At 43.1% G+C, this 27,242-nt stretch overlaps 8 protein-coding genes across 8 annotated transcripts; 4 read left to right on the top strand and 4 right to left on the bottom strand.

Moving 5' to 3' along the window:
- Window positions 1-33: 33 nt before the first annotated feature.
- On the bottom strand, window positions 34-1,449 carry BCIN_06g02570 (hypothetical protein). The gene is made up of 2 exons (XM_024693399.1): window positions 966-1,449; window positions 34-906 (listed from the first exon to the last, which is right to left on the bottom strand). The coding sequence occupies exons 1-2, from the start codon at window positions 1,045-1,047 to the stop codon at window positions 62-64; spliced, it is 927 nt and encodes a 308-aa protein (XP_024549185.1). The 5' UTR covers window positions 1,048-1,449; the 3' UTR covers window positions 34-61.
- A 211-nt stretch (window positions 1,450-1,660) lies between these two features.
- Window positions 1,661-3,286, top strand: BCIN_06g02580 (hypothetical protein). The gene is made up of 3 exons (XM_024693400.1): window positions 1,661-1,854; window positions 1,919-2,006; window positions 2,260-3,286. Exons 1-3 carry the CDS (start codon window positions 1,798-1,800, stop codon window positions 2,928-2,930), a joined length of 816 nt encoding a protein of 271 aa, XP_024549186.1. The 5' UTR covers window positions 1,661-1,797; the 3' UTR covers window positions 2,931-3,286.
- Window positions 3,287-3,856: 570 nt separating this feature from the next.
- BCIN_06g02590 (hypothetical protein) lies at window positions 3,857-6,319 on the top strand. The gene is made up of 4 exons (XM_024693401.1): window positions 3,857-4,874; window positions 4,956-5,209; window positions 5,264-5,391; window positions 5,446-6,319. Exons 1-4 carry the CDS (start codon window positions 4,388-4,390, stop codon window positions 6,158-6,160), a joined length of 1,584 nt encoding a protein of 527 aa, XP_024549187.1. The 5' UTR covers window positions 3,857-4,387; the 3' UTR covers window positions 6,161-6,319.
- A 280-nt stretch (window positions 6,320-6,599) lies between these two features.
- On the bottom strand, window positions 6,600-7,956 carry BCIN_06g02600 (hypothetical protein). The gene has a single exon (XM_001560413.2). The coding sequence runs from the start codon at window positions 7,793-7,795 to the stop codon at window positions 6,866-6,868; it is 930 nt and encodes a 309-aa protein (XP_001560463.1). The 5' UTR covers window positions 7,796-7,956; the 3' UTR covers window positions 6,600-6,865.
- A 2,756-nt stretch (window positions 7,957-10,712) lies between these two features.
- Window positions 10,713-12,548, top strand: Bcrpn5. Its single transcript, XM_024693402.1, has 4 exons — window positions 10,713-10,909; window positions 10,971-11,027; window positions 11,080-11,799; window positions 11,848-12,548. Exons 1-4 carry the CDS (start codon window positions 10,823-10,825, stop codon window positions 12,463-12,465), a joined length of 1,482 nt encoding a protein of 493 aa, XP_024549188.1. The 5' UTR covers window positions 10,713-10,822; the 3' UTR covers window positions 12,466-12,548.
- Window positions 12,549-14,052, bottom strand: BCIN_06g02620 (hypothetical protein). Its single transcript, XM_024693403.1, has 2 exons — window positions 13,474-14,052; window positions 12,549-13,412 (listed from the first exon to the last, which is right to left on the bottom strand). The coding sequence occupies exons 1-2, from the start codon at window positions 13,541-13,543 to the stop codon at window positions 12,628-12,630; spliced, it is 855 nt and encodes a 284-aa protein (XP_024549189.1). The 5' UTR covers window positions 13,544-14,052; the 3' UTR covers window positions 12,549-12,627.
- A 629-nt stretch (window positions 14,053-14,681) lies between these two features.
- On the bottom strand, window positions 14,682-15,758 carry BCIN_06g02630 (hypothetical protein). The gene is made up of 2 exons (XM_024693404.1): window positions 15,685-15,758; window positions 14,682-15,636 (listed from the first exon to the last, which is right to left on the bottom strand). Exons 1-2 carry the CDS (start codon window positions 15,711-15,713, stop codon window positions 14,922-14,924), a joined length of 744 nt encoding a protein of 247 aa, XP_024549190.1. The 5' UTR covers window positions 15,714-15,758; the 3' UTR covers window positions 14,682-14,921.
- Window positions 15,759-21,208: 5,450 nt separating this feature from the next.
- On the top strand, window positions 21,209-26,879 carry BCIN_06g02640 (hypothetical protein). Its single transcript, XM_024693405.1, has 3 exons — window positions 21,209-22,514; window positions 22,863-24,931; window positions 24,980-26,879. Exons 2-3 carry the CDS (start codon window positions 23,383-23,385, stop codon window positions 26,164-26,166), a joined length of 2,736 nt encoding a protein of 911 aa, XP_024549191.1. The 5' UTR covers window positions 21,209-22,514; window positions 22,863-23,382; the 3' UTR covers window positions 26,167-26,879.
- The last annotated feature ends 363 nt before the right edge of the window (window positions 26,880-27,242 follow it).

A 27,242-nucleotide genomic window follows, 5' to 3' on the forward strand; every position in this document is an offset into this window, starting at 1 on the left:
AAGTTAAATCAAAGTTCAAATTGGCATCTAAAATGAAGGCTTATTCCAAATAAATTCCCAATCAATCCACCAAAGCTTTCTCGGTCCATTCCCATAATTCCTTTGCCAATTTTAAATCTTTTGCCGTTGTGTCCAACGTTGAATTGCTCTCAACACCCACCGGCATGTAAAATGCGCCATTAGCCAGCTCATCCTTTTTTGCTCCCGCGGCAGCCCATGTTTGATTCATAATGCCTTGCTCAACTGATATAGTTTGGCTTACAGTAGTAACATAGACAAACCATTTATGCCAAAAAGATAGATTCGAGACTAGCCCCGTATTGATGACTCCTGGATGAACCGCTACAGACGTTATCTGCGGATAACGACGAGCAAGCTCTGCTACATACAGTATGTTGGCTACCTTGCTTTGTCCATAGCGGCTCCACGTCCCAAAGGGTAGATCCTCCTGGGTTGTTTTTAATTTATCGAAGACAATGCCTTGACTCGGACGAAATTTCCACCCCAAGGAGGTATTCAGTACAATTCGTACGTCGGAGCTAGGAAGCTCAGCAGTTTTGAGCATGATTGGTAGTAAATGATGGAGAACGGCAGCGTTGCCGAGATGATTTGTTGCGAACTGGATTTCGTATCCGTCTTTGCTGAGAGCAGCTGGCACGGCCATGATACCTGCATTTCCCATGAAAATATCGAGACGATCATGCTTGAACATTTTGATACCGGCAGCGATTGATGAGAGTGAAGACAAATCAATAGGAAGAAAAGTCAGGCCCGCTGATGGGATATCCTTCTTGATAGATTCTATAAGAGCTGACGCTGCATTGCCATTACGTCCCGTGAAGTAAATGTGTGACGGGTGGTGTTTTGCAAGAACTCTGACTGTATTGCTTCCTAGTCCTGCTGTGCCTTTGAATGCCATTAGCTACCGTGAAAATCACGACCAGAGTAGCATTTAAGGTCCTCACCTCCAGTGACCAAGATAACCTTGTCCGTTAGAGTAGGAATATCCCTCTCCGGCCTAAAATTAATATCCTTAATCCCGCCCATACTGGCAACTGGATTCAAAAAATGAAGCAGGTGAAGGCTAAAGTAGTAGCAATGGAAGTCAAAATAAAGGGAACAAGAACTTAGAATTAGCTAAAATGGGTTCTTGGTGCAACTTGCACGGAAGACTCGAAGACGATTGTAAAGGTAGATGGCTGCGATTGAAACAAATGAGATATGAGCAACTCTGTACTTGAGAAATTGATTGGAACTTATACAATTGAATCCAAATTAGGGAGCCTTGAGCATGGCGTCGCTACTGCCATCGGCTTACAGGCTACTTTCCTAAAGGATACTAGGAGACCATAACTAGGTGGCGAACTCTGGCTTACACACGAATGCCACTGGATCACATTGATCAGGTGAAAAGCTATTATATCAGAATCGTGATGGACATATCGTTTCGCAGCGTTGTGTAAGAATGGGATCCTTGAGGTGTAATGGCTCGCTTGGTAGCTCGTGTGGATGAAGCCGTGCGAGGCTAAACTGTATTGAGGTGAATTTGTGTAAGCAAGATGCATCAACCAATCAAGAGTTTGTTATCTACCCACCAGCCCCCTCGGGATAATGATTCCTCCTTCATCCGAGACGTCATTAACTCTCCTTCATAGATGGTGGAATTATTTATATTAAAGTTCACTCTTTTGACTCAAAAGCTGTAAGCAGATTGCAGAAAATCACTTCTGTTATCCCAACCGCCTATCTTCTGCATAGCATGCTTCATTTGTTTGGAAACTGCATCAAACAGAAGTAATGAATACTACACAGAACCTTTCATTTAGAATAGAGCCAATGGTTCAACTGGGCGAGGTAGATACCATCTCTTTCTTTTTATCGCCGCCTAAATTCAAAAAATGCTGATTTCAACACAAAGGCCAAGAAGGACGAGGATGATTGGACGGGCACAACAATTGCAAAGGAAAGGAGAAAGCGACAAAACCGTTTAAACATTAGAGCTTTCAGTACGTAACTTGTCAGCTAACTTTTGTGCTTTACATGTGTAAAATATCAAGAGACTCCCATCATTACTCCCTGTTCATCTTTTAATTGCAGTAACATTCCAATTGTATCATGAAAGAGGTGTAGTCGGCGTTCACCACCGCAGATACCTTGGCCGTTCTCGGACTAACCTTTTTTTAACCCTAACTTTCTAAGATATTCTCAGAATCCCTTGAATATGTAAATTTTTCAGTCACTTAGCTGACTTTGCCGCAGGAAAACGGAAGGCACTTGAGGCAAAGTCCACCCTCAAAGACCAATTCATTATATGGAAGCCACAGCCCCAGCCCAGTCCTTCAGCTCAAAACTCTGTATCTACAGCAAAACCCCTAGAGAAGAAGCTCACAACCACAATAATAGCTTCGGGTGTACCAGAAGTAATGTTTCCATTTTCTCTGGATCACCTTCTCACCCTCATTCAATTCAACGTACTCCGCGCCTGCATGACAAACCTATCCATTCTAAACCTGCTTCATACCACTCCCAATGAGTGCCACAACATGCTCAACGCCCCCATGTTTCCTAGCCCGTCCACCATTCCACCCTCTCTCTCTCCGACTCCATTACAACTCAGTACTTCCCACCCGTATTGGATAGATATACTTCCATGTCCAAAAATGCGAAACAATGCCATGCTTACTTTCCATGAAATCGATGAACATGATTTGTGTAGGGATCTGTGTGGAGGTCTTTGTGAAGATTGTAATGATTTGGATGAGAAGGGAATGCTGGTTTGGAACGATCCGTGGCATGCAAGTGGATGGGAAATTACAGAGGGGTTTGCCAGGAAGTGGGGTTTCTTGTTGAAGGGCTGCCATGAACTCGTCGAGGCTTCAAATAAGTGGAGGAAATTGAGGAATGAAGATAGATTGATTATCGAGGTTTGAAATGATACCGATCTTTGCTCTGTAGATGTTTTTCACGGGTCATATTTGTACATTACTATGATAGGGCGGAAGGTTCGGTGATGTCTAATATAAGGCCGGATCTGAGCATAGAATGGTATCGAGATATTTGTGCGTGCAATATGTATACCCACTTTCTTGTTGAATAACAAGCTGTGGCCTTGACCCGATCGGTCGGTAATGATATGACATGCGATAGTTGTCTGAAACTGCGTATGATCGTACTATTGAAAAAGTACGAGACGAAAGGTATGTAGGGAGGAAAGTTGGCACGATGACTGGAGTGTTCGAATGCTGCCATCTCCGCGAATTGACCAGAGAATTACTTTAAAACTGCATTGTAAGAGAGAAATTACTTGGCACAAAAATTTCGATCCACAATCCCGAAGATCGGTCTACCCATAGAACACAGCAGCAACGTCATAGAAAGCGACCAAAACCAGTGTCTGCCGAGGAGATACTCATATCTAGCATTTCATGTTCTCGCTTGAATGAACTTAACCAACAATGATAGTTTAGAGGATTTGAATCCGAAATTCGTAAATCGTCTTGCAAAATCGATAGATCGGATGGTAATAAATCGCTAAATATAGCGTCTGTAGGATTTTCAGGGGTGCGATCCTCCTCGCTAGGAACCGCTAAATCCTCCGCATCTGCCGATTAATTGAAGCGGTGGTATAATTTCTATCTTTGGCGGCATAAGGATCTTCCACTTAGATGCAACGCTCATGACATCGAAACATGCTGATTTCTGTAGACAGATGCAGCTTATGTGTCCGATGGGTTTCCAATATTGTTCAAGAAATTTTGATATCAACCAGCGGAACAAGGTACCGATGCAGGAAAAGTGAGCATAGATGTTGGCGCATCCTACGTTATTAACTGTCACTCCTGGCATGAATTTGGACGGGGTTGTAATCTCTAGTGTACAATCAACAAACACGATAGGACAGTGGCTGCTAACTGACATCATCATGTCAGACATAGAAACGCGCAAAGAATAACAATGTCACTCGCTTGTAGTAATCCGAGTTACCCGTGAATCTTTAAGTATGGAAAGACACAATCTTGAAGTCCAGCAGCCCCCAATAATATGCTCTTAGCGAAAGTGACTGATACCCCATTGATGCACGATAGATTGAGATGGGCCTATAGAATTGCCTAAATTCAAGAGAATGTAGATGAACAAGAAACGGCGTCTATCTATCCATATGGAAAGGGACTGTATCTTCCGCACTTTTCCATAACCATCCCATGTTTGATACTTGGTTTCATTTTGATGTCGATGGTGTAATTTTGAGCTGAAATACTGCCCCAAATCCCTCAGAACGGATCGCAACTCGCGTTGAATCTAAAGTTGCAAAACTATTGACAGCAAGGGTTTCTAATCGGGGCGTTTTAAAAATCAAGATCCATGCGTCAAAGATTACCTCGACAGTATGAAAGATATACCGGAATCGTCCAACGTGTATGTGCAAGAGTCAACGTCTGAAGAGGGACCTATGGCTATACAGTTCGTCTCTGGTCGGGCGAAGGATCGTACAACCCAAAGCTTGATACGATCGCATGCAATGTCTGCTTTTCGAAATAAGCAACGACAGCAGAAATCTAAACGAAGAATTGCCGCGCGGAAACTTATGCCAGTTGAACGCATCTACGACTGTTCAAAGACTGATCTTAGTCCATCAACCTCATCAGACGTAAGATCATTGGTGTGTAATACACCTGATTCAATTTCCGAAATTGGTACCGAGAATCACCAATACAAATACGGCCATGACACTTCACTTGAAGTCACACAAGTGGGAATATCATCATTATTCGCTTTAGCGCCCGCTCAACTCGACCCATTAAGCATCGCGCCCCATCCGCCACCTGTTATAGTTTTCAGATACTCGCAAGAGGTGGGTACGATTAAACAACTTGGTACGTTGTTTCATGGCTTCTTGAGGTGATTGTGATGCCTATGATCACCAGGCTTGTGTCAAGAGCTAAATATTGATACAGCTTTGACATTTTGTTCGCCAGGGCCCGAGATATTAGATGATTTTCCAAAAGCTGCCGGACAAGCCTTATCGACAAGCATCATCTACATGATGTATGCCTATTCATGCTCGGTCCGAGGAATGATAAACGATGAACTGGCTACAGGTTTGAGAGATGCAGCCATTGCACAAATTGGTCAGAAACTAGCTCAAGAAGGGACTTTATGGTCCGATGCTACAATAGCCTCAATAGCCTATTTTTCAACAGGTATCTGGGTGGGTGGGGGGTATCAGATGTGGGACTTTTGACGGCTAATGATGATATTTCAGGCAATTGAACGTGATGCAGACGAAGTCGAGGCACATATGACCGGGGTAGAATTGTTGGTTAAGAGACGAGGATTGGATAGTTTTGGAGTTTATCCTTTTGGGCAAATAATCCGAAAGTACCTAGTGATGTAAGCCGCCTATCCTTATGCGAATACCAACTTTGTGATTAATGCAGACGTAAGGCGTCACATTGTTGTGAAGGCTATCAGGGCCGAAGAGCTTCCTCGGAGCTTCGGCAACTCTTTTATTCGATCCAAAGAGAATGAACATCAATGTAGGCGATTCATATCCCCGTTGTATTGTCCATCTGGTTCATTTGAGTCTGTCAGACAGTTGAAAGGATTCGACGGCTCCCTGGTCCAGGTTCTATACATTGCCAAAGATTTGATCGACTTTATTGTTGGGGGACACGAGCAAACGGTCGATAATGTCGATTACCAGAGCCGCTTATCTGCAGCTTTGTACTCTCTACAATGGGGTGTTGTCAAACTGAGCCCTTCAAACTTGCCACCCCAGTACTGGATCTTCGAGTGCTGTAGACTTGCTACCCTCATGATATTTCAAGCCAAGGAAGCTTGCACCCCTCTTCCTTCAAGCGATGATTGCCTCACATCGGCAATGATTTGCGCCATAGAAAGAACGGATATTGACGAAGATTGGGAAGACGTGTTAGGCATATTGTATTGGGTGACTATCATTGCTTGCGCGTCAAGTCAAGGTCAACCAGGCCATGTAATTCCGGATTCAAGATTAGGTCGGACGATATTTATGATAGCCTCTTCCGTCCATAATTTCGAGTACGCAACAGGGCCCACGCAGAAATTTGCGCAACTGCAAATGGTGTTGGCAAGCAGATCTGAATTGGCTGCAGCTGGAAAGATGGAAAAGAATCATTGAAATAATTGAATGGAGGAACAATGGCGGTAGTGCTTCGAATTAAAAGTTGAACCATTTCATTCTTGCGATAATTACGAGATAAATGCACAGGTGGATGGAGTAACGTAGTTTATCATCGAGTGGACCATATCATCGAGTCGGCCACTATAAATATATACAAAATTCGTCTGTGCGTAACCGTGCACTTTCTTCATTTAATAATATAATTTTATAAAATTTGAATTTATGAAATCTAATTATATAAATATTATAGAAATCTAATTTGCTTTTCAAAATTCCAATTAATATAGGAGTTATTATTAAAATAATATTTTTGTAACGAAAATCGTGACAGTTTATGATTTTTATAGAATATAATACAAATTTTCATATAAAAACTAAATATTTGTATAAGAAGTCTTTTCTTATTAATAAATCTTTTTTCTTTTTTAATAAATATTGATTTATTATTAAAATGTAAATATTAGGAAGAGGCTCATTTTGGTGTATTTTGAAGTGGTCCACTCGATGATATGGTCCACTCGATGATAAACCACGTTATGTGGTGATCTGTGCGTTGCTGACAATTTGACCCCGTAGCGTGACTGAAAATGGGTTACACGGTTGACCATCATAAAATCCCTATGCCTTCAAAACCAAAATCACCTATGTCGGTGTTCCCAAGGTGATTAAACTGGAATTCCTCCAAATAACCAATAAAACTAATCATGAACTCAAAGTAGTTCCCCAACCCTTAATCAGAGGCACCAATTCCCCACAATAACTCCTCTCGAACTTGACATACCTCTTTGTCCCTCCAAAACTCCACGCTACAGCATTCATCTCTTCCCTATCATAACTAGGTGCAAATTGCGCAAACTTTTCCAACTGTGCATTAATCACTGGCCAGTTTTTCGTCGCTCTATCGGGCAGTTTCAATGCATAGTAGCCCACCCTCTCAATGTCTCCGCTATCAACCCTAATTGTAACGGCAAATGTATACCCCACTGCGTTGAGAAATTCTTGCATTTCCAAAAATTGAGTTTGGCTCGGTGGTCCCGCACCAGCTAACGCGTTGAAAGAGGTAGCTTGTTGTAGAGAAATAGGGCCCTGGGCTCGAAAATATAAATTAACAGTTGCCTTTTGATAGTCGACCGCCACATGTCGAACTTTCTCCAATTCCAATGCCTTGAACCTTTCCTCATGTTGCTTCAAGCTCTCTGGTACCCCCTCGGCACTCAAAATATCACCGAGTGGTCTCATGCCTCTCATGTATACCCATGCTTTTACTAAACCCTTCTCGGCATCGAAATCACATGATTCTTCTGGTAAGCCATCATACAATGAGCTCCAAGACGTGACCAGTCTCCCTAGATTGCTGACGACATCTGGAGACAAAAGGCCAGCTGACGAGGCAATGGTTACAGTATCTATGGGTCTTCGGGAATAAAAGCGATAATTTAAAGCATCGCCCACGCGGTCGGTTGCACGCCATAGAACAACACCATCGTGGAAAGAATCAGAGAAGACAGAGAGAACCTTTTTGGTTGTGGATTCGGAATACGGTGCGTTGATCGCAGCTGAGAGGATTTGGATATCGTTGAGGAAGCGCGATTGATCGAACTTCAAAGATTCGGAGACCGCTTGGACAACCATTTTCCCTGTAAGTAACAATTACTGATTGAGATATAATCGACTCATGATTGTGGGTTTGGAAATCCAGATATTTATATCCCCAGGCCCTTACACTCGCTGAAGGTCGATGTAGTGAGTGCTGGTGACCAACGCCATAATCTCGGCATGCATGCAAAGTACCCAGACTGGCATTCAATTCCCGAGTCTTTCAGGGAGTTTGGCTTTTTTCTATGGTAGAAATCTTTGCCACTCCACTCGGAGTCAAGTTGGCTGCTTTGCGGAGGGTGCAAAACACAAGGATTGAACTCTCACCGCATGTTTCCACTATTAACCGATGCACAGAATTCGCAAAGGCGCTCTGAACCATGGTATTGGGAGGATGGGTCAGTGGAGACGGTTCCATCCATTCTTCTGGAATTGTTAGCGGTGTTGGTACTGGGCATAGTTGGCTTGGGATGTACCAGATCAACGTTGTAGCGTGGAATCATAGCCTATTTTAATTCGGGATTACGTGAGTCCCCACCCGGAGGTGGACAGTATCCGGCAATGACCCGGAACCCGAAGTATAATGCGCCTACCCCTATTCAGCACAAAGATGGCTTTGGGTGTATCTCCTGCCATAACCTCATTAAATTCCAATCCGCTCCATGCGGCATTCAGTTGCTTCTTGAAGTAAGACATGCACGGATAAAGCCGTAGTACAACTTGACTGTGTGATGCGGTTTGCACCCAATTGATATTTTGGTCAAATGGTATGAACGTCTATGAAAGTTAGCATCATATTCAAAGAGAGGTATCAATATGTAGCGAAGGCTTGTTAACCTCTTGATAGGTGACCGTTTTCGTATTTCCCTTCCATATCTCTGTTGCCTACTTCCCAGCCGGGATACCCGCCAAGAACTGGACGATGTCAAATTCGATTTCGAGCTCTTGACGCATCGTTTCAATGCATGCTGCTTATCAGAAGACCACGATCTTTCTTGATGTTTCACTTTTTCTGTCTAAGCTCTCCCCCTCTCCCGTTTTTCTGCTGTCTCATCCTCGTGGCTGAAGGATGTACTACCTCTATTAGTAGCATTCAGATCATCGCTTTTATGGCCTATGAAAAACAAGGGCTTGGCGCGGAGAACCGTATTCACTAAAAAGAAAACATGTGGAAGAACACACATCAGATTTAAATTGCATAAATTCATATAGATGAAAGTTACTACACAACAAAAGGTCAAAATAGCATCGTCAATCCTTTTCCCTCAGAACACCAGCTTCTACTGCTCCTTTTCACTCTCAAACTAAGTTTGAACACCTCCTTGCCAATTTTATGCCAAGATTGATTGGCCGCTCCTTTCCTGTACCTAATATCCGGTGTTAGCGAGCCCTTCCCATTTTGTTTTTCGAGAGAGAGAACAGCGAAAGTGGAACAACAACGCTTCCTTTATTCGATACTCTGCTTGCATTGTTTGATGAGCTTGACTGAAATTAAGAGCCCCAGGAAGTATTTCACCTAAAGTACAAACTGTCTGGAAATTTGAATTAGCCCGCTGTTCTATAACCTTCTATTCTCTCGACCATGCCACAGCACCAGTAACGCCGCTTGTAACCAGAATAGTCTCCAGTTTTAAGGGGCTGCATAATTCGTAAACTTACGTATCAAAAACGCAGACTGGCACATATATAGAATAGTATTTTACCTAGTGCTGTAGATATCTTGAAGCTTTGTGGCCTGATATCATGTCTTGAAACATTGCATGAGGATATGCGGTCAGCGTCGGTCCGTAGCTGTATGACTTGTCTCGGAGGTTGTTAGATGCGGCTGTCAAATCAAACCGTCAAAAGCCTGGAGTCATCAGGATCAAAGATAAGTTCAGATACGAAGATGCAGGGGAGTTTTCGTAAAAGCCAGGGTAGGGCTCGGCCCATTCGCTCGAGTAAACCAGGGTAGACTCTCCGGGAGGAAACTTGAGTTTGACTTTGATCATGAACGATCCATATTCCAACTGAATTTATACTGGGATTTGAGTACCTGAAACACATACATACAGCGGCGACGTTCTGCCTAGTAGAATGCCAATTCCTCTTTTGAATGTGACCCTAGAACTCCAAGCCTCTTAAACATTGGTTTTGCCCCTCAAGACTTCAGGAGATACATGCCTGCCAAAACCGATAGGTAGTGTATTAACGTCACCTAAATATAGTCTTCTCATCATGATTGTTCTGGCGCACTGATATAAAAACTAAACGGTGAGGATTAAAACTGTTCCGACCAAATTCCTAGATCCGTCGTGATTGTATTGACAGCATGAGTTTAGATCGTTGCAGCAAACGGACATGCAGTTTTCTAAACAGTCGATAAAACCCCGGACATTATGAACTTTATGACATGAATATATGATCATATTCATCAAAGTTTTGTGTCAATGCAGTGGGTTAGGAAATAAAATCCAATGATAATTCCGTTCCTTGTCAAAAGATGGTAGGCGGTAAATGATCTGACACCACAATTTGACAGTTTACTCACATAGTTGAGAGCTCATACCTCGAGGGCCCGAATCGATTCTGATATGCGACTATAAGATCGTCACTTGACGATGTGATATGGAGGCATTTGGTGGCAAGTGGAAAATGTAGACTGTTGGTAAGCCTAACAGACTCCAAGTTCGACGTTGAATGTGAAGAAGGTGGGCATTTCCCCCCAAGGTTTGAGAGAACTCTAAGCTATGCACATGTGTTCAAGCAGTGAAGAGAATTCTTCATATTCTACAAGAAATTCAGAAGGCCAGATCAATAACACGTTGATGCTTTTCGTCGATGAAGTTCTGGCGCCCAGCAGCGTGATTAGTAAGCAAGATGAGGCTGTCGAGCGGTCCCTCATATTCCGGTGACCGAACTGGCCAAGTGCGAAGCTAAGCTCAATAGTTGCCGCGTCAAGGTTGACAACCTAGAACTCTCAAACAACTCCTTCTTCATACCACCACAACAAATTTACAGTCTTTTTTGTAATTGTTTGTTTGATTTGATACCCAAAACTAAATCAATTTATCTTTTGCCATAATGTCGGACGAAACTATTCGTAAGCCTGATAAGGACTTCTCCAAAGAGGTTGACACACAGCTTCCAGAAGCTGAACAGCTTGCACAGGTATAGCTCTCTTGTGATTGGAATCGTCTACGAGATTTTCTGACTTATTTGACTTCATTAGACAAACGTGCAAGGTGCCATCGAGAAGCTTACAGTGTTGGAGAAACAAACAAGACAGGTCAGACTGAGACACTTTACACATCGGCGCAAGCCATTAACATTTCCAACAGGCCTCTGATCTTGCATCAACATCCCGAATTCTTGTTGGAATTGTCACTATTTGCAAAAACGCCAACGATTGGAGTTTATTGAACGAACAAGTTCTGTTATTATCAAAGAAACATGGCCAACTTAAACAAGCTACAACAAAGATGGTACAGGTTGTTATGGAGTTTCTGGATTCGACACCAAACCTCGAGACGAAGCTTACAGTAATCGAAACATTGCGTACGGTCACGGAGGGAAAGATTTTCGTCGAAGTTGAGCGTGCCCGTGTTACTCGAATTCTCTCCGACATCAAGAAGGAACAGGGTGACCTCAAATCTGCAACAGACATCTTGTGCGAGTTGCAAGTAGAGACATTTGGATCTATGGAGAGGAGAGAAAAGACGGAATTCATTTTGGCACAGGTCGCATTATGTATAGAGAACAACGACTGGACACAAGCTGGAATCTTGAGCCGGAAGATTAGTACCAAATATCTGTCAAGAAAGCCAAAGAAGACACCAGAGCAGTTAGTGAAGGAGGCAGAGGACCGAGAGAAGAGAAGAAAGAAGGGAGAGGATGTTCCAGAGCCAAAAGAAGACGATGTGACTGATCTTAAGCTGAAATATTACGAGCAACAAATCACTTTGGCGAAGCATGATGACAAATACCTTGATGCCTGCAAGAATTATAGACAGGTTCTTGATACGGAAGCTGTTGAAGAGGATCCCCAGAAGCTTCATTCCGTAAGTTTTGGACTCTCAACTATCTCTAAACAGAACTAATAATCGCAGGTTTTGCAAAGAATCATCTACTACGTCATCTTAGCTCCCTACGATAACGAACAATCCGATCTTCTCCACCGCGTCCACAAAGATACTCGCAACAGCCAAGTATCTCTCGATGCCCAACTCCTTAAGCTATTCACAGTTCCAGAACTCATGAGATGGCCCGAGGTCTCAAAGGTATTTGGACCACATCTCTGTGGAACCGATGTTTTCGATGTTTCAGAAGGCCAATCTGCAGACCCCAAGGCAAATAAGCGTTGGGAGGATCTACGCAAGCGTGTGATTGAACACAACGTCCGAGTTGTTGCCAAATACTATACTCGAATTCAAATGCCCCGATTGACACAACTTCTCGATTTGACGGAAGACGAAACAGAGAAATACATCAGCGAGTTGGTCACTGCCAAAACTGTTTTCGCCAAGATCGACAGACCTGCTCGTATCGTCAACTTTGCTAAGCCAAGAGATGCGGATGATGTCCTCAACGAGTGGAGTGGAAATATGAAGAGTTTGTTGGGATTGCTGGAGAGAATTGATCATTTGATCACCAAGGAGGAAATGATGGCTAGAATCCAACCAAGCAAGTCATCAAAGGGCTCAAAGACTGGAAAGGTCAAGGCATAATGATCTTTCCTAATCTACCATTAATGATACCTACCTCTTTGTACAATTATTCTAGATTCTAAATGACATGAATCCTTTGCCCATGCCCATCTATCTATTTCTAGCTCTGTAACTTCATTGATCTATATATACTTAGCCAATTCACAAAAGCCTTTTTCCACCTTAAAATGGCACATCCATATCCTCGACGCTCTCTTCAACCACTGGCTTCTTTTCATCCAAACACTTGACCATAAACCCTACAGCCACATTACCAAACTCCTTTCCCATTGGCACAAAATGTCCCCCCGGATGATAGCACACCTCCCTGCTTTCCTCCTCACTCGCCTCTACCAAAGCCATACTCCTATGTTCTTCCACAACCGTATCCAAACTCCCAATGACATGCAGAATCCGTGTTTTTAAAGGGGGATTATAAAATGCGCTGTATCCATCATAAGGTGCGTAGAAGCCAGAATAAGAAATACAGAATTTGAGAGGAGGGTGGTGGAGTTGTTGTTTCAGGGCAGTAAAGGAGGAGGGGTAGGGGATTGCTTCGGATGGGAGTTTGACGCATTGGAGCGCAAAAGCGCTTTCGCGATTTGCCTCTAATAAACTGGCCACAAAATACGCGGCGCATGCGCCTTGAGAAAACCCAATCACTCCATCAATTCCTCCTGCTTCGCGGATTGTGGTTGCGATTGTATCGAGGCCCTTCTCAATGCCAGCATATCTAGCCCCGCCGGTCTCGCGTTTCCACCATCCGTATGCATCAGTCGGTGCCAAGAATGGGTCCGAAGAAGGTGTGTAGCCGGGAATATCGGCTGGTAATAGGGGGATTGGAGCGGTAGGATAGAGGAGTTGGATGCCGCCTGGGTAGACGGGATGAGAAGGAGGGAATTGGCGTGTGAGAAGTTTGGTCAGGGCCTTGGTTTTGGAATTGAAGGAGGGGCCGGATTGAGTGTAGCCTATATGGTATTAGACATTTGAGGTTAGACGGATGCACAAAAGGGGGAGAAAGCTATATACCATGCAGCATCAAAATCTTAAGTTTCCTTGGTCCTGGCCCCTCCGCGGGTGTTGTGCCATTTGTAGACATACTTTGGGTATCTGAACAAAACCTACGGAAATGTGAAAAAACTATGGGCCTAGAGGAAAGGGAAAGAACTCGAGTGTGAGAGAGAAACGGAGTTCGAGAGAGTGAAATCGAAAAGACATGGTGCATTTTTGAGAGGATATCTATCAATGGAGATAAGGAGGGGACATGACAAACTCGGGTCAGCCTTGCGCTAGGCTTGTTTTGGGCCGGCGAGGTTGTGTGGTTGTGAATTGAACATCTTTACAGTAAGTAGATTTTACTTTTGAAATTGAGAGACCGTTGATATGGATGAGTATCGATACTGCTATTCAGCGTTTGTGGTTATGCCTCCCCTTGTTTCGTAGACTGGTCGTCGAGCAAAGCTCGATTGTGATGTTCGCAAAGCACTAAATTCGGTAAATGAAGACATCATCAGCATCCTCTAATATATAGTGCTGAATAGTATTCACAACTATAAGTTCGCAATGTATTGATAATGTGCAAATTCTTCTTTGACATAGATAATGTCCTTAAAGATATAGGAAACAGCTCGTCGCCGCCCCTTGCCCCACTCTGTAGGTGAACTTTAGCGAACATTATCCCTCTCCTTGGACTGAAATGTCAACTTAAGAAAAAACTCAATCAAATGCCGCAAACTCGATTCGGCTATGATATTTAATATCCTGCTTTTTAAAATCTTCTTGAAAAGGAATTCGATTATATTGGCTTTCGTCATCTCTACCCATTTCCGAGAGGAAGGAACTCTACGTCCTGAAGTACGTGAAAAATTCCAAGGCTTATGGCCTTCCATCGAGTTGAAAACTAGATTCTCTCGTAGCCTGAACGTCGTACTGCCTTTTATTTATAGGAATTTCACAGAATTCGTAAACAATGAAAATCATTTACGGGGTAAGAAATGGTATAGTGAGACGACAATCTGCTTGTGAGAACTCCAAAGGAGACCCATTCATTGTGAGAGATCTGATGTCTCAATTTCTCTGAATGAATAAATAGGGTTCCAGAAACTCAAGAACACCATACAAAAGTGTTGCTAGATGTTTAATACTACTGCTTCAACTTCTAGATGGTTCTTGCGGTTTCAGCTGATGAATGAGATAAGTAGTTCGCAATCATCTCGGTCGTCGATTGACAATCTTTCTAATCAATTCAAGGCAGGCAGATATGGAGAGCTGGAACCCGACTGCTTTCGTTTTTCCCTGGGATTTATAACTCTAATTTTCAAGAACCCCTCTTCAAAATTCGAATGGAGTGATAAGAGCAAGCTTCCCAGATATCACTACGACGCCTTATTACTGCCTAGCATAAAGAATGGCTTACCACACTGCGACTCAAGTGAATGAAGTAAACAGTCAAATATTTCACCATATCACCACACGCACTAATCGGCCTCTACTCTCCAGTATCCGTCACCAAGTTCCTCTACGTCCTGTTCGGTTTCATAGAAACTAGCATTATATTCCCGCATAATTTCCACCCTCTCATCCATATTCATCGCCATGTTGATTCTCCCGAAATCTCTCGGCAACAAATCCTCATTGCATTTATGCGAATTATATCTCAGTACCCAAACACCTCCCTTTGATGGCCATCCGAAGACTAAGCCTATTTTCTGTACATTCGTAGGCATTGGGCGCTGTACACCTGCTTGATCGTAGATATCTTCTGAAGAAGTCCATTGTCTCTCGTGAAGATGTTCGCTACTCCACCAGATTGCCCCAATCTTTCGCATCAAGATACAAAATTCATCCTCTTCGATGGGATCAGGTGATCTTGGAGTTGAGTGAAGACGGTCCAGAGATAAAAAATTCATATCAACAATATTCGCATTTTCTTTGATGAAAATACCACCGGTAGAGGGATACCCATAAACTGTGCAGCCGCTAATGTGGAAAATAGTACGCATAGTGTAATTGAATCTGGGGTGGAGTAGATGACGTTCGGCTGCCATGCGAGAGGCCGCTTCTAGTATTGGGTCTACTGAACGAGGCTTAGGACTTGGGAAAAGAGATGGGAAGGTGCGATAAACTTTGTCGATAATCATGGGACTAATGCCGTAGTAGTTCGCTGTGTGGCCGAGTAAATAGATCCCGGCGCTAAATGTATGTAAACAGTATGTCAAGTAAAAAGAAAATGAGTCTTACATAGCACCTATAATTGTTGTTAAAAGCATTTTGATGGAATAGTTTGAGCGTATGAGTAATTTTCCGCGGGCTGCAATCGAACAATAAATAAAATTCTATTAACTTTCTACTATCTTGTCCATCGACCTGACGTTGTAAGATGTTGCCTAGTCTCGCTAAGCGGCTAAGTATGATTTCCATAAGCTGCGACGAAAAGACTTGGGCTAGACTTTAGAAGGACAAGCGTTTGTCATGTATTTTTGGTTTTGTGCATTGCATCATCTTCAAATCATACTTTTTGTATTCAAAAATTCATTCACATGTCTCCAAATCTATAACGCCGTGAGGTTTAAATCTTGCAAGTGCAACCACTCAAATGTTATGTTCAGCGGTGCAGTCACTCTGACTGTCTATGGTCCCCTATATGAAGATTTATTCTGAGTCAAAGTTTATTCCCTCCAGAGCTGATGAAACTGTTCATGAATAATTGCAACTTTTTTGCTCCGTCATTTTTGAATTCAGATTCTTCTCGTCTCAAAGAAACTCGATCCCCTAGTGATGAATACCAGGTTCATTCTCTCCCTTTCACTTATGAAGTGCTCTTCTCCACAAGAATTCCATCTCTCATCAATTTATCTTAGAAATACCTTAGCCCCTGAAATTGCGAGGCCATGAAAATGTCTTCCCAGATTAGCACGAGCGATAATAGCCATTCTCGAACCTTACAAAGGTTTCCCCTTCAAAACTCCATCACCCAGTGTTAGATTAAGTTCGCGTGTATAACATGCAATATTATGGCTTTCATATTGGTTTGCGTGTGTAGGCCACACTCCAATGCGTGCCTTGAATACTTCACTCTCTTCATATCTGTTTTTCACTTCCTTTCGTTGTCTTCATTTCCTCGTCGAATGTTGGAAAGATACTGTTAACTCAAGAGAACATCATCTTTCATGTCTGATCTGCAGGTTTTGTGGGTTTCAAGAAATGGGAATGCAAGAAATTCAATTTACCACTCTTGACAATACTTTTTACTAAGTCAATTTCGTGATTGTTGGATCAGACTGTACTGCCTATATCTCACGTCACCTGGATGAAGCCATTTTTATACATCGGTAGAGTTTGCCACTGTATTAAGACCGACGTTATATCAATACTTTGCGCTCTCTCAATTCATCAACTCAAATTTCTCATGTTGTCCATCAGTCGTTTAATATCCCCTCGTTCCAAGGAAATTTTATCTGACGCAAAAGCACCTTTGCCTGACTCCTCAGTCCTTACTGAGTCTCCTCATTATCTGAAAGCCGAGACTGGAACATCTCCACGCTGAGTTTACAAACTTTGCCCAACATAATGTCCTTGGAAGTGATTTAGTTTAAGCTGTTAAGCCTGCCGCCCAACTGCCGGTTACTAACTTGAGCTTTTATTAACCTTCCATGTCCCTTTTGAGGATGATTTATTTTATCCAGTATATTGCCCACTTCCATATCCACCGGCTTGACACTTGGAGCGTAGCAGAAGCATAATGAGCTGACGCATGAATCCACTTCGTAAACCCGATAGAAAGCTCCTATAGCGAATTACAGATTCATTGCTCTGTACTATACAAGTGCTTAAATATTTTTATATACTGTGGAAAGTATGGTGAATGTATATCAGGTGAAACGAGATTTTCTGAGACCAAAAAGTCAAGAAGCTATTTTCAGATTATGAGAAGGTATATTTATATCAAAGAAGCACAAAATATCTGTATGATTGATAATCTGAAGAACAGAAGCTGAAGTATAAGAACTGGCTTCCAAACAAACATTATTCTGGTGATCTAGGCCGGCATTAGAATTCTACATATGAAAAAAGCAATCGAATATACCTAATCATACAAAAACCATTTTCTATTTGGAATCCATAAAACAAGGAATACGTAGGATCCTGCAAGAAATGAAGAAGATTCAATTAAGCAACTTTGTTCTAACAAAACAATGTTTGAAACAAATTTGAATCTATCCGAAATTCCGTACACTTGCTCCATTGATCAAGGCAGGAAGAGAGATTTCAATTTGTGGGATTATACGCGTTAGGAGGCCTTTCTCTTACTTCCAAGCAAGATTCTTTGTTATTTACAACATCTCTGCCAAAAAGACACTGTCAAAAGACCACCCGTCCTTCCTGTTTCGAGATGGGAGATAAATGTAAAATGATAACCAAGCTTCCTCTACGATTCTTCGTCTTCAGATCGATCTTACATGACCTCCCCTATTCTCTTTATTTCAATCCTCTGGATCGTTGGGTGTGCTTAATTGAGGACACTGACCAAATACTGATTGTTACATATTCTTGATAGTTGAGAGCCTTCAAAAGATCCTCTGAGGAAAAAGTTACTTGAAGCTAGATTAGGATGATAATACTCGCATGGTTATGTAGAATATATCTTGGAGATGTTCATCAGTAAATGGAAAGAACTCCGCTGACTTCGCTATCGCTACTGGGAATTTACAGTGGTCAACTTTGCTCTTTATGTGAGATTGGGATGGGCAATTAAGATGGGAAGTGAAGACAGAATGTTCTTTTTCGGTTGATGCCGTAGGAGGTGATTCGGTGGTGACTTGTAAGTCGTCGAGGTAGAGGAAAGAAGGGTTTCGGTGAAATAACGAGTAATGGTGCATGAAATTGCTTGAATCTGTAGTAATCTTGCGTGTATGAATAGAGGGTAAAATAATGAAGAGACTATGGAGAGGTAGGAATCGATAATCTACATGATAATTATCAACGATATGACCAAATTATTGCTGTGTGAGGACATTCATAGCACCCAATTGTGTCTCCTTTGATGAGATCATTTTTTTTAACAGAAACAGTGAAAGATACCATAATAGAGTGAGTTGTGAAATCACGGTCAGATCTATCATTCAAGCGGATTTCGGCTATCCATTTGTTGTATCAATAGTAACATATGGTATGGTACTGGATATATTTACAAGTTTTTGAATCCTGAAGATCAGATTATACATGCCCTCAGTCATTCGAGATTCACATTACAATTGAGCAGTTAGCTTTGCCCAGTCACTCATCGATTTGAGTATAAAATCACAACTGAACACCCATATCGTAGAGATCACTGGCCCGCGTAAAGTGGGTAGTATCACGAAAATTTCAAGGTCTGTACAATCTCGAACGTTTGGACTGTCGTTATTCCACGTGTGATGAGTGACAGAAGATAATTTGACAACCGTAACACGTAGATGCTACGACAAGCGTGATTGGTACCACCACAAGTCTCACTGCAATGGTAATCGAGAGGCTCAAAATGCAAGTGTCACAAACATACGAATAAAGACGAGACATGCATATATGCCGGCGGGAATGTTAGGATGAACACGGTACCTGCGTTGAAAGCCGATTCAAAGGATCAAGTCCTAGGTTTCACGACAGCGTGGTATGTACTTCGTAGGACACTGGTAACACTTTACAGCATGAATTTCGAACCACCACCGAGATTGAGGAAGAACTCGTTCGCTGCGCTGGCAACTACGTTCCACTGTATAAGAAAGAAAGAAAAACCGGATCTCTGGAGTCACGACACACGGGATCGTCAAGCCGGCATAGCGTTAATTTTATTTATGAAAGGATGAGAGGGCTAGAAGGAAAGAATCTTTGGAGCGAATGCGGAGAAGAGCTACTTTGCAAATTTTCAAGACAAACATGCTGGCATGCAATTTCGGAAAGGACTGGAAGAGGTTTTCGTGGAAGGGTTTTTGAGAAGGATGAACATTGAACAGCAAATTGAAGAAAACGAATCCAAACGCGTATCCACTCTGGTACCTAGGATGAAAGATGAAAAATCTACGATTCATTAGTTCCACCAAATTAGTGAAGTTTTCTCCGTTTCTCTCCTCCATCGGTTCGCACCCGCCTTGCGCAAACACAACTCCACCATGACGATATCAAGACTCGAATCGTTGAACCTGGGCCGATTATTCAATAAATTGAAAACCGCGTAAATTATATTGAACTTTAATACACATAGTCCGTAAATTGAAGGCCAGAGTAAATATAGTATACAAACCCCATAGTTCATTTCCGCTTATCGCTAGGAAATGTCTTGGACTTTTAGGGGCGCTTGATATCGACACTAACGCCATTTTAAATCTCTTAGTGTATTGCACGTGAGTAGATGGAGGATGTGCATTTGCGTTATAATTAGGTTTATCGTTGCGCAAGTTAAGAAAGAACGTTGCAATGTCTGTGATAAATCAAAGAGAGCGGCGAGCGCGGAGTTTTTTTTTTGGTGAGAGATAGGAGAAAGGAACACGATCTCGTATTACCTCACCTCACCTCTTAGGCATCTGTTACTTGTCGCCTACGGAAAGACGGTGTGATGAGAATCCGATTATCTTGCTTGTACATGCTTCCCGTGTACTGCACCCTTTCTTTCCCCCCCTCGAGTTTGAGTAAGATGCAAGATGTGCGTACCTGCATATTTTTTCTGGATGTCTTTGATGCACGCAATTCGCCAATGCAAGGCGAGCTCTGGAGACGGCTGACCTAAGACTCCCAACCTCCTGAGCTGATGATACATTAGATGAAAATGAGAATATGGCGAATACGCAATTTGCGAAGAGAAAAAGATCGAACTTGAAGTAACAAGAACGAAGGATTCTTTCGTACGAAGCAGATGCCTATTTGGACTGGGGCGGAATTTCAAAGCCTCTTGAAGCAAAATGAAAACAGTTGATTTGTTATTGAACTCTGTAAAGTAATCAAAGATGGGTTTCAACAGGTTTTTGGCCCTTGTAATGTAATCCTTGATCCTATGGCGAAGCGAGTTCGAATGTATTTAATCTGAAACGGTGGAACGAGATTGCTCGGACTAGAGTCTTGGATAGGAAACCACGAGGGTAGCAGGGATTGTGATTGTGATTGTGTGAGATAGAATAAGATAATTGCCCAAGAGGTTAGTATGTTACTATGTAGAAAGTGGAAGAGTGGAATGAAGATGTCTAATTTGAAGATTCGAAATCTATTGACGAGCTCCCGGCGTTTCGCTGGTATAGGGTACTCCGTGGTAGAGAATGTTAGCGTGTGATTGGCATGCGTAGGATTTGACTGGATCTTTCTGAGCAAGTACGTACTGTGCATCGTGCGTGTGAACGAGTGTGAGTGTGGGTGTGGGTGAGTACCGGTAGCAAGTAGCTGTCCCCCAGAGTCGACTATTCTGCTCGCATTCGGCTCTGTCGTGTTGTGTTGTGTTGCTTATTCCACGCTCCTTGCGTGTTCCTGGATTCGCCCGTTTCCCGTGCGGCCGTTACTCACAAGCTAAAAAGGAGATGGCAGGAGCTGGAGTGCTTTGGTGTTTGGTATCGAGATACGTTGGTGACTAAGATAATGCACCATGATAAGGAAAGTGTAACTGTGTCAGACGAGCGGTAAAAGCGGCCATGGATATTGCTCTCTTCCCATGTATGCAATTGGCTGTTGGTGCGACGTGAACACCATAACGTGCAAAAAGAAATGACGCTGCTTTGACATTTCGTTCTCTTCTAGAACAATTGATCAACTAGACCGACTGAACCATCCAAATCAACTAATAAGACCTCGAAATGTGCTTATTACTTCATAGGCATGGCGTCGACTTAGCTTCTAATCCACCAATGAAATCGAGATGCAAAGACTTAAATCTACGACATTTCGTCTGGTCCCTGCAAATGTTGTGACCCGCAGCGAACTCTCGAGACCTCTTTGACGACCTGTAAACAAAAAACCTTTCCAAGAATGCAGGTCTGATCAATGACCACGGTCCCTTGCAACTGGAGCCTTTCCCTTTTCAACTCGATTGGTACTGTTGTTGTTTCCTCTCAAAGTCTCTTCTATCACCTTGCATACGCAGGGGACAGAATTTGTAGTATGGCGAGAGACATGGCCCTTATCCATGGACCAAATGGGATAGGGCATGGATAATTCGGGGAACAAGGTATAGAAACTTTGTCCAGATTGAAGGCCTTCCTGCAAAGATTCATGCCCGTCCGCCAGTCAAATCATCACATTGAAGGGTCACATAGAGTACTTTGAATGTCTACCCTGCACGGTACTGTTTTCTCTGCACTGCGGTTCATACCAAGTCCTGCGTCGATGTACTGCGTGCCCCCATTCCCCTCATTTATACGAAGAAAACATAGCATGCACCCTTAGGAGCCCCCCAATCTGCTAACTGCCAGGTTCTCATCAGGGGAGTAGGCACACGTTGTATCGATCGGACCATTTTCTCTGCTGACTGGTTTGCACAAATTGGCGTGGTTCGAAGAAGATACCGTAGATCCTTCCTTCCTATTTGTCGAAGCATTTTCCAAACCACAACTTCCTTTCTCAACGCCTTTCTCAATTTCGGACTCGAACTCGAACTCGAACTCGACTCAATTCGTCTTCCCGTGGCTTCATTTCATTGTCGATAACTTTCTTTAAATTCATACCCCAAGCCTTGCGCTTCAGCATTGCTTGATCGACCGAAGGGCTCGAAGCTCATTTTTGGATACAATAGGCTGGCGATAGGATCTCGATTCTGAAACGACCACAGAATTTCTACCTACCTACAAGCTTCGAAAGCTTCTTTCCACATACAGTCAATTCCCTCATCAAAATAAATACTGGCACCCAATCTTCCAACTTGTACCTAGAGAGACTGGCTTCTCCCACAATAAGCAGGTTTGAAGACCAGAACGTTTGAGGTCGACGAAGGGATATTTATACACTTTCTCTTCGACTTCTGGAAGCTATCGGTGATATTGGGAGTGCAGAAAGAACCATTCAGGGAAGACTTCATACCATTTCAAGGATCCACGCAGGCTTGCGAAACACCAAATGTATGTGAACGATTTCAACACATTCGATGATTATCCGTAGTGTGCCGTAGTGAGGAATTTTCGAGCTCTTGGTTTAGTTGTGACAATCTCGCTGCATGGGATCATTCTCATGCTTCATACTGTTCTTACCTTTCTCGATTGATCACCAAGGCACACTATCTATTTGAAGTTTCTTTTTAGCTAGAAAGCCCTTGAGAGTTGATACCGAGACCATCTTATGTCTTGCCCTATGGCCCCTCTTCGTCTCCAGTCAATCTTTTGCCCCTGGTTCTATTGTCCTTTCTTACTTTCATTGCGCGCAGGTCGTTTGTCGCTGGCGATAGTTACTAATTGATTGTGCTTGAGTAGTTTACACTCTCTAAAACTGCCACACAGTGCACATTCAACTTTCCACGTTGCCTTGATTGGCTTTTTCTATTCACTACATACGAATCACCTTCGAACTTTGATATGCGAAATTATACTTCGGTCCAATAAATATTCAATCCTTTATTTTCATTAACGGTTCCCAGTGAACCGAAATTACGCTCTTTAGCAATTTTGTATTCTTCTAGCATCAAGGCTCGGCTTCCACATCTTTTCAAAAAGAAAAAAGAAAAAGAAAATCAATACGCAAACTCGATCGCCGGCTGAAAGTTTCATTGTGGCGCGGCATACCCTAGGAAAAGCTATTCGTCATTTGCGAGGTCGGGGAAAAAGCAATCTATCAAAAGTGCGAAAATAATAATCTCAACGGAACGGCTTCATGCAGATACGGACGAAATAAATACACGGAAGGATCCGACTGATTGAATATTGGGCCGGATTTGCGGATACCTCAATATCATTTCACTATAGGTAGTACCGAACGGTTTAATATCTCTATCAGATGAGTCAACAACAATGGGATGCGCCGACTAGGGGTGGATCAGTGAAGAGAGCAAGAGAAAGAGCGGCAGCAGGTAGGCCTACCGAGTCGATACCTGCACCAAGACCTTACGATCCTTCATCACCGAGCAACATTCCAAGTCCACCAAGAGCAAGATTTCAAAATCCATCAGGGATGTCCAAGAATGGTGGTCAAAGTGCAGTTGGTCTGGCGATTTCTCGACCTACTCAAGTACCACAATGGCCATTAATGGGAACAAATCCCGGTCCAGATCCTCAACAGTATCAACCTCCTCCTAATCGCGGCCCACCTCCTCAAAGACCACCAAGACCTAGTCATGTACCTTCAATTCTTGATTCGTCTAGAATACAAGATATTACCCCAACCTTTCAATACCAACCGCAACCACCTCCACAACCACAAAATTTACACCCACCACCACAAACTCGTGGCTCACCACGAAATCAAGACGATGAATTTGATCAGAATTATCAATCATTACAATCGCCTCTGTCATCGTCACGTCCTTCGACTGTTTCTTCAGTTGGTACAATACCCGACTTTCCTGTTCCCGTACCAGCTATCCCACCATCGGCAAGAAGAAGTGCTAATCTAGGACCCCCACCAACTTCCCGAAGAGGCGCCTCGTCATATTATTCCCAAGCTTCTTTTGTGTCCCCAATCCCAGAGGTATCAGAGGGCATGGGTCTCAGTCCACGAACGCTCCCAGGCTCACATAGTTCATATGCATCAAGTGCAGCTATACCCTCGAGTTGGGGACCAGAATCGCCTGGTTATTATCGATCAGATGAAGATGATGATGATTATGAAGATGATAGAAGGTTCGATACAGTATCAGAAGGTCGAGAATCTCGAGGATCAGATGACAACGACGATCGAGGATTGATTAGAAGTGCTAGTATTGGCAAGCGAGCGAGACCATCCATGATTGTGACTCGGTCCTCAGGTCAGATCGACCCAGCCCGGCTTGCTGCAATGCCTATGCCGCCATCCGAAAACAGGAGATTGGGCCCAACACCATTACAGCAGTCAACACTTAGTCCTGTAGAAGCTCAAAGATCAACACAATGGCCAATGCCCGGAAATATAAATTCACCTTTAGCTGGTGGCACTGGTCTTATTGACCCTACCCCATCAAGCTCTGACGAATCAGTTCCAACAATTGCTATGGCTGTAACGACTGACCTACCTTCGCGAGATGGAACAAAGAGCCCGGGTGCAAACGCTATGCTCGGGGCATATCAAGCAGCAAGTGCATTACCTAGTGATTCACTTCGGACTAAATCGCCCTATGCAAACGAGGGAGGACCTTTTAGCAGGCTATCAGCAATCCGTCGACCACCACGTCTCAACATCGATGCGGTAAGAGACGCGGAGGCAAGAGGTAGTTTGACAAGTTTACCGGATCTAATTAGGAGAGCAACAAGATTAGCGTCAATGATGGATCGCGGTAAAAGACCAGGAAGTCGAATGGGTCTTGATGATTTTCCGAGTGACAGAGACTTTCCCAGCGAGAAGGAAATTGAACGTAAGTGGCCGTTATGTCTATTATAATACAAGCTCTAACATATCTCAGTTTCTCCCAACTATGACAGAAGGGGTTCTACACTTTCCGGAATGTTATCAGCTTTTCCACCTCCCGGTCGTGAAACGCCTGCACGCGATGCTCCACGACCTTTATCGATGTGGCCAGAATACGATCCAAACGATCCAAAATCTGTCGCATCCGGAAAGAAACAAAGAAAGTGTTGTGGTCTACCTTGCTGGGGGTTCATTGTCGTTTTAATAATTCTACTTATAATAATTGCGGCCGCCGTCGTCGTACCTCTTAAATTTCTCGTAATTGACAAACCCTCCAAAAGCACCACTGCAGCCGCAACTACCCAACAAAGCTGCGCTGCAAACACTTCGACTGCCTGCAAAAATGGCGGAACCTCTTTTGTCGACAATGGAATTTGTTCTTGCCTATGCATAAATGGATTTACAGGTAGCACATGCGCAGTCTCGGGATCTTCGGGCTGCACAACGACGTCATCAAGTACTACCACAAACACCACCATTGGTGACTCGATACCTCGACTTATCTCAGCCGCCCAAACCAATTTTTCGATCCCCTTGTTTGAGAACACAATTCTAGCAAGATTCAACAAAGGAAATTTGAGTTGTGCGTCGGAAAATTCCCTAGTCACTTTTGATGGAAGTGATGAAAGAATGGGAGATGCGAGTGCTCAAGCAACGCCTGCTGCCGACAAGGTGAAGAAGGACGTGCAGCCAGACCCCACAGATGTTGAGATTCGCGCAATTGCAAGTCCAGACTCAACTTTCATATCTACAAATATCATCTCAATAGACTCTTCCACTACTCAAGCAACAGCCACTTCCCCTCAGTCTCAAGCCACTCAAACTGTCTCAGCAGCATCGACCTCTGCTGCCTCGCCTTCTACAACTTCATCTCCAACCACAACAGGAACTGCATCCGCAACTTTGACAACCTCCACTATTGATCCAACAGCCGCCTTCACTATTACTGAGGAGGTGCTTGATTTTGCAAGAGTCACAGTCCTTTTTGTTTTGCAGCAAGAGAACTTGGATAATGCAGTATCTGCACAAGGGCAACTGCAGAAGTTTTTCAACCAACAAAGCTCAGAGAACTTAGCTGCAATGAATCTCTCTATGGGTGGAGGTAATACCGTTAATTTGGTGGAATTCAAAGTAGATTTGGGTAACGGAACAGTGGGTCAAAAGAACATTGTTACAAAATAATTGTGCTTAGCTGGTTGACCGATCAGATACCAAGTACGAGGGGAGTGACTCGGGGGGTGACAGGGTACGGGGCTAGAAGGAAAGTAACGAAGTTTTGTATATTAACTGTAGCGATTAGTAACTGCTCTGCTTTTATGGATACCAAAAATGCAGAGATAGTGTGGGTGGGTGGCGAGAAACTTGTACATAGAATCGAATAATTTTTTTTTTTCGGAAACTCTTTTGTCAACTATGGTTTCTGCATGGCTTGTATGAATATAATGTCTCTTGTATTTTACTTCCTTTTTCAAAGTTCTATTTCAATGCAAAGAAAGTCAAATTTGAGAGCTGGGCTTGATGGGGAAGGATTTGTGGTCGTGTTCTACACAGCAAATCCGATCTTTAAGAGAAGTTTTCTGGGGTTTTACTTTTGTTCTAGGTGGTCTTTGAGTGTCCGTGATTTGGGATTGTGTACCTGGGCGTGAACATGGAAGGGAACAGGAGTGGCATGCAGAAGAAAAAATAGTGAAACGGAGTGGGTGGCACAGTGGTATACAGAGTGAAGACGGGGTGACTGAAAGACTACATGTAGCGTAGAAATGACGCCTAGTTTGAGGATGGAGAGAGGAGAGAAAGGAAAGGAAAATGTAATCTTATTATCGAGGTGGAACTTGGTGGGGGAATTAGATGCGATTAGGTGATCGAATACAAATGTTAATGAAATGAAATGAATACCCTTTACTTTAGCTTCCTCCTCCGACTTTTGCTGCGTTGCTGTGACGACATCAGTGGCTTTGTGGATGGTATAAAAGAGTCGTGATTGCCGAGTGAAGTGGTGGAGGAATAACGATTGAGGAAAGCTATATTTCTACTTGTTCTGCCACTGTAGAAATGCAGTTACGCATTGATGGGTATCATGACCTAGTCGTTTTGCTGACCTATTGCAAAGGATGACAGAAAATTTTGAAGCTTTTCCCCTGGGGACAGTTATAAGTGGGAATTTCAAGTATCAATTTGAATGTATTCACTAGAGCGGAGTAGCCACTTTGTCATGTTAGAATACCTTTTTGAAGTCACACAGCCTCCTCGTAAGTATC

The sequence above is a fragment of the Botrytis cinerea genome, chromosome 6, assembly GCF_000143535.2.
Source record: "Botrytis cinerea B05.10 chromosome 6, complete sequence".
Taxonomy (NCBI): Eukaryota; Fungi; Ascomycota; class Leotiomycetes; order Helotiales; family Sclerotiniaceae; genus Botrytis; species Botrytis cinerea.

What these genes read in the sequence shown, in the direction of transcription:
- BCIN_06g02580 (XM_024693400.1), top strand. Translation starts at nt 1,798, where the DNA reads ATGAATACTACACAGAACCTTTCATTTAGAATAGAGCCAATGGTTCAA. An exon ending in CAATGGTTCAACTGGGCGAG is followed by an intron (nt 1,855 to 1,918) that starts GTAGATACCATC and finishes TTCAACACAAAG; the next exon opens with GCCAAGAAGGACGAGGATGA. An exon ending in TTTAAACATTAGAGCTTTCA is followed by an intron (nt 2,007 to 2,259) that starts GTACGTAACTTG and finishes ACTTTGCCGCAG; the next exon opens with GAAAACGGAAGGCACTTGAG.
- BCIN_06g02590 (XM_024693401.1), top strand. Translation starts at nt 4,388, where the DNA reads ATGAAAGATATACCGGAATCGTCCAACGTGTATGTGCAAGAGTCAACG. An exon ending in GGGTACGATTAAACAACTTG is followed by an intron (nt 4,875 to 4,955) that starts GTACGTTGTTTC and finishes ATATTGATACAG; the next exon opens with CTTTGACATTTTGTTCGCCA. An exon ending in ATTTTTCAACAGGTATCTGG is followed by an intron (nt 5,210 to 5,263) that starts GTGGGTGGGGGG and finishes ATGATATTTCAG; the next exon opens with GCAATTGAACGTGATGCAGA.
- BCIN_06g02600 (XM_001560413.2), bottom strand. Translation starts at nt 7,795, where the DNA reads ATGGTTGTCCAAGCGGTCTCCGAATCTTTGAAGTTCGATCAATCGCGC.
- BCIN_06g02570 (XM_024693399.1), bottom strand. Translation starts at nt 1,047, where the DNA reads ATGGGCGGGATTAAGGATATTAATTTTAGGCCGGAGAGGGATATTCCT. An exon ending in GGTTATCTTGGTCACTGGAG is followed by an intron (nt 907 to 965) that starts GTGAGGACCTTA and finishes TGGCATTCAAAG; the next exon opens with GCACAGCAGGACTAGGAAGC.
- BCIN_06g02620 (XM_024693403.1), bottom strand. Translation starts at nt 13,543, where the DNA reads ATGTCTACAAATGGCACAACACCCGCGGAGGGGCCAGGACCAAGGAAA. An exon ending in TAAGATTTTGATGCTGCATG is followed by an intron (nt 13,413 to 13,473) that starts GTATATAGCTTT and finishes AATACCATATAG; the next exon opens with GCTACACTCAATCCGGCCCC.
- BCIN_06g02640 (XM_024693405.1), top strand. Translation starts at nt 23,383, where the DNA reads ATGAGTCAACAACAATGGGATGCGCCGACTAGGGGTGGATCAGTGAAG. An exon ending in CAGCGAGAAGGAAATTGAAC is followed by an intron (nt 24,932 to 24,979) that starts GTAAGTGGCCGT and finishes AACATATCTCAG; the next exon opens with TTTCTCCCAACTATGACAGA.
- BCIN_06g02630 (XM_024693404.1), bottom strand. Translation starts at nt 15,713, where the DNA reads ATGCTTTTAACAACAATTATAGGTGCTAT. An exon ending in ACAACAATTATAGGTGCTAT is followed by an intron (nt 15,637 to 15,684) that starts GTAAGACTCATT and finishes ACATACATTTAG; the next exon opens with CGCCGGGATCTATTTACTCG.
- Bcrpn5 (XM_024693402.1), top strand. Translation starts at nt 10,823, where the DNA reads ATGTCGGACGAAACTATTCGTAAGCCTGATAAGGACTTCTCCAAAGAG. An exon ending in TGGAGAAACAAACAAGACAG is followed by an intron (nt 11,028 to 11,079) that starts GTCAGACTGAGA and finishes CATTTCCAACAG; the next exon opens with GCCTCTGATCTTGCATCAAC. An exon ending in ATCCCCAGAAGCTTCATTCC is followed by an intron (nt 11,800 to 11,847) that starts GTAAGTTTTGGA and finishes TAATAATCGCAG; the next exon opens with GTTTTGCAAAGAATCATCTA.